General features: G+C 41.5%; 1 protein-coding gene across 1 annotated transcript; it reads right to left on the bottom strand.

The window, feature by feature from the left end:
* Nucleotides 1–313: 313 nt before the first annotated feature.
* On the bottom strand, nucleotides 314–3,441 carry LOC119127676 (corticotropin-releasing factor-binding protein-like). Its single transcript, XM_037259697.1, has 7 exons — nucleotides 3,322–3,441; nucleotides 3,164–3,251; nucleotides 2,476–2,639; nucleotides 2,185–2,395; nucleotides 1,893–2,047; nucleotides 1,286–1,406; nucleotides 314–596 (listed from the first exon to the last, which is right to left on the bottom strand). Exons 1-7 carry the CDS (start codon nucleotides 3,400–3,402, stop codon nucleotides 442–444), a joined length of 975 nt encoding a protein of 324 aa, XP_037115592.1. The 5' UTR covers nucleotides 3,403–3,441; the 3' UTR covers nucleotides 314–441.
* Nucleotides 3,442–4,387: the final 946 nt, after the last annotated feature.

Below are 4,387 nucleotides of genomic sequence, written 5' to 3'. Positions count from 1 at the left end.
CTTGGCGGAGGTCACAAATAAACAACCAACAGGATTAAACATGCATGTTAATTCTCATCATAAGTCGTTTTCATTATGGCTCAGAGCAGCCGCTCCGAAAGCTATTCACACATCGGATTAGGACAAATTAAAAATGAGATGCTGATGGCTACAGAGTGTTCGAATGGAAATGCAAACATACAAACGATATCAATGATTCGCTGACTCATCGTTGTTTGCATTCAAATTAGACTCATGAAGTCCTGAAGTAGAAAACAAGAACATGCAGTTCTCTCAATGCAAAGAAAGCCATTTCTCGATTTAAAAAAAAATCTGATTTGTCATGCGTTGTTTTTATTTAGTTTCCAAATGCTCTAGTCAATACAAAGCGGGACACGTAAGGAACACACATAATTTTTTTGCCCATATTGTACACAAAAGTATTTACAAATTGTGTGTGTTTCACTCCACATTGCACATGTTGTCCAGGCTGTTCTCGTGGGCCTCTGGCATCTCGTTACGTTCGAGTAGCCGGTAACGGAAAGACACCCGGTTGATGTAGTTCCCACTGGACACCAGCCTCACCACCGAGTTATCGCAACCGATTTTCATCTGGGCTGAGGAACCACACAGACAATAACAGTCACTGGCACTATGTACCATGTAGTGTTGTTCTACACCACAAAATAAATAAATGAATGAATGAATAAATAAATGTTGGAAGGAGTACCTAAAGTTGGGCCTGTTAAATCTTTCTAAACAATCGGGACAAGGAGTTATTCATCATTTTACAGGAAAATTTGTACTTGGCAGGTTTTGAGATTAATGAGCTCGAGAGTTTGTTGTGGCCATTTTTGGACAGTTTGTGGGAGAGACCAAGCTAACAAGCGGACTCATTTACATTCGACAAATAGGAGAAACACAAACACAGTGGAAAAACAATCTGACAAGCAGAAAGTGCAAAAGCATTGAGCCATAAATCTATGTCGCATTCTGAAATAAAGTATCATGTAGAAGCAACTTTGCTTTAAAGTGTTAAATGTATATTCTGGAGCATTTTTACTTTTTTTTTTTTTTTTTTTTTTTTACATATAAGGTGTCCTGGAACATTTCTGACACACCACAGACACTAACACTAACATAATACTAACATTCAGTATGAACAGATGTTAAAAATCATAATTAATAATTATCAGCTCACAAAATAAAATACTTTTTAAAGTGTCGCCAACAAGGTGTCAAAGTTTGGCTTTCATTTGTGCCAACTTTGAAGTGATTTTCACAATAAAGGAGCCGATGGACTTACCAAGTCCACTGAGAGGAAAACACAGATCAGCAACGGGGAACATGCGTGACGTGTCCACCCCGTTTCCACCCAGCAGCTCCACGTAGTCACCGGAACCCGAACATCCAGACGACAGCCTCGCCTTTGTAAGTAAAAAAAAAAATGAAGGGTGCCAACTTGCTGTTTTTAGGGCATGATTTAGATGTGAAAAATAGTAACAAAAATATTGGTAGCTATTGCTTTAAAACCATACATTAAATCTGAACCTTACTTAGAAACCCTAAACCTGTTTTGAAATCCTTCTCTGAAACCCTAACTGTAGTTTCAAACCCGAACCGTAATTTAAAACGCTACTTTGAAACACAAATTCTACTTGGAAACCTGACTTTGGAACCCTCACTGCTAACCCTAACCACAAGGCCTACCCCTAACCTGAACCCTAATCCAAAAACCCTAAAACCTAATCCTAACTGTAACCCCAATTTCTAATCCTGACCCCCAAACCCTAACCTAACCCCCTAACCCAAATTGCTAACCCTAACCCCTAACCCTCGCTCCCCAAATCCCAACACCAAACCCCTAACCCTACACCTACGTTACGCATATGCAGCACGTATGTACATATGACCTTGGATCTGAGCTGGTTGCTTTTGTCCTGCTCCAGGCTGAGCTGTGTCAGTTGGATCTCCACCGGGTAGATGATGGAGAAGCTGCAATTGCTGTGCTGATGTGGCATCACCATAGTGAAGCTGCCCTCTGGGCTCTGAGACATGATGTTACATGCTGCAATACACACACACATACACACACACACGGAAAATGTGCAACAAGTACACTAATGAGCCCTCGCTTAACCTCGGAACACCCACACACACACATATGGCTGCTGGTCCACGTCTTTTTCTTTTCTATTGACTCACGGAAAGGGTTACGCAGCTTCTTCACGTTGAGAGAGAAACCGCTGTCGGGGTTGCGGATGCGGAAGAAGACCATGGCTACGTTCTGAGACGAGCGAGTGGCGTGGCCCGGCGCCGTGGAGGAGCAGATGTCTGTGTAGCGCTGGTGAAGAGGCAGCGGGTGGTCCTGGTTGCTGGGGAACTTCTCCCCCTTCAGGACCCAGCCATCAAATATCTGGAAATGTCCATCAAATGAACAACAACATTAAAATACAATGGCGTAGTAGGCCTAAGTGTTTGTGGAGTGAGGTCAACCTTGATGAAGTCGCCGGCGTCGCAGTCGATGTTGATGTCAGACACCTCCAGGCTGATGACCTCGCTAGGTTCGCCGATGATGAAGGCGGCGCAGGCCGGCTGCTGCGGCGGCGACGACGCCACAAAAGTGAATTGGCCCTCGGTGGCCAACATGTCCAGACATCCTGACAAAATGGATGTCGGATGAAAAAAAAGGGGGGGAAAAAAAACATGCTTGAGTAAATTCAATTCTCAACCAAAAAATTAGGAACAGCTCACCATAAATAATAAATACATTTCGAATAGTGACAAGCAACGACATACAAATGCTTCATTATTGTAATATTTGAAAATGTTTCTGTTTTTTTGTTGTTGTTTTTTTTGACACTTTTACTTAAACTACAATGTGTGAGTACTTTTGCCATCTCTGTGTGACCAACCAACCACAATAACAAATGTATTTTCTTGAATAGAGGCCAAAACTGTGAATTTAGTCAATTTTATTAGTGTGGAGGCCTTTATTAGCGGAATCTTCTTTGGAAAAATGCAATTTCTAAATAGTTCTAAGCTATCCAGGCACTATCTTCAAATAATGTGCATCATAAAAGAATCTGAAAATTAAAAAACAGCTCTTAAAATGATGCCAAGCACTTCAAAACCAACCGACATGACCGTGGGATCGTTCAGTCAGCAAAATGAAGCCACTTACTGAGATCTCGTCTGAAAACAAAGTCTTCGGATTCTCTCTTCTGCTCCAAACTGAGGAGAGAATATAATCCATCTGAAGAGGCATCCTCCTGAAAGTACATATTTGAGATTTGGGCATCATCATGTAAGCAAGCAAAAATTCTACTTGGTGGCTCTCACCTCGATGTAGCGGCTGAGCATCGTGCGGGCTGACAGAGAAAGGAGGAGGAAGAGAAGTTGCGTGCGTACGGATGGAGACATGCCGGTGATGTGTGTGCGTCTCTCTTGGAGAGGAGAAGAACAGCTGGGGATGCTGCGTGCGTGGCAGCTTTTATATTGCAGTGGTCGCATGCATCCGGCAGCACTGCATGGAGTCATGTGTGAGGCTCGCACAATTGATGTTGTCAAATGCACAAATGGTCAATACCATCTTTTTTGGTTTATTTCTTATTTAAACTTTTCTTATTTTTTCCAGGTAGGATAGTTTCTCATTCTTAACCAAAGCTTCACAAACAGTGTCAGTTTTAGTATTCGTTTTAATTTCTTTTATATAATGAGTACTTGTCAAGTGCAAGATTTTAAAAAAAGGGTCAATAAATATTGTTTCATAAAGATAAGTTTGCTTTTCCGAACAGTAATACCAAAATAAAAACGTTGGAAATAAACTTGATATCTCATACATGTGTGAAATGAATTCATAAAGATGACAATGATGAAAGATGAAAATGTCCATTTCTTTGTCACTAATTGCTTTGCTCTCATCCAATTCATGACATGCATTTAGATGCGGCTAATTGTAAGCATCCATTGTGAAAGGTCAAACTTGACAACAAGCCCAGTGTTTGGAACGGAGGCCACACGCCGGTTCCCATTCATCTAAAATCCCCCCAAAATACTGCGTGTGCCCTATAATTATCCTCTAATGAGTGCTGACATTTCCTTTGAACTTTTGAAGGTCTGCAACGCCGCACGCCGGCTCCAAAAATAAAAAGTACAACAAAGAGCAACAATGGCTTCGAGACGTTGTCCCCTCGGTGTGCAATGACCTATTCGAGGTGTATTACCTTCAATTCAAAGCCATGGGGGGCAACTCAAATTAATTGGTGTTCCTTTTAAAGCCTTTGTGCGTAGATGATGTCTCTGCCGATCTATCACAACTCAAAAAACTGGAAGCTCAAGACAATGGACCGCGCATGTAAACTTTTCATCATGATTCTGCTCAAATATAAATTAATATTTGAGATCT

Source organism: Syngnathus acus, chromosome 9 (assembly GCF_901709675.1).
Source record: "Syngnathus acus chromosome 9, fSynAcu1.2, whole genome shotgun sequence".
Lineage (NCBI taxonomy): Eukaryota > Metazoa > Chordata > Actinopteri > Syngnathiformes > Syngnathidae > Syngnathus > Syngnathus acus.
The sequence above is the reverse complement of the archived record's forward strand: the minus strand, read 5'-3'. Positions and strand labels throughout refer to the sequence as shown.

Excerpts from the sequence above, each read along its gene's own strand:
- LOC119127676 (XM_037259697.1), bottom strand. The coding sequence starts at position 3,402 with ATGTCTCCATCCGTACGCACGCAACTTCTCTTCCTCCTCCTTTCTCTG. Across the intron at positions 2,640-3,163 it reads TGTTTTCAGACGAGATCTCA|GATGTCTGGACATGTTGGCC; the intron begins GTAAGTGGCTTC and ends CCATTTTGTCAG. Across the intron at positions 2,048-2,184 it reads GAAGCTGCGTAACCCTTTCC|CATGTAACATCATGTCTCAG; the intron begins GTGAGTCAATAG and ends TGTGTATTGCAG.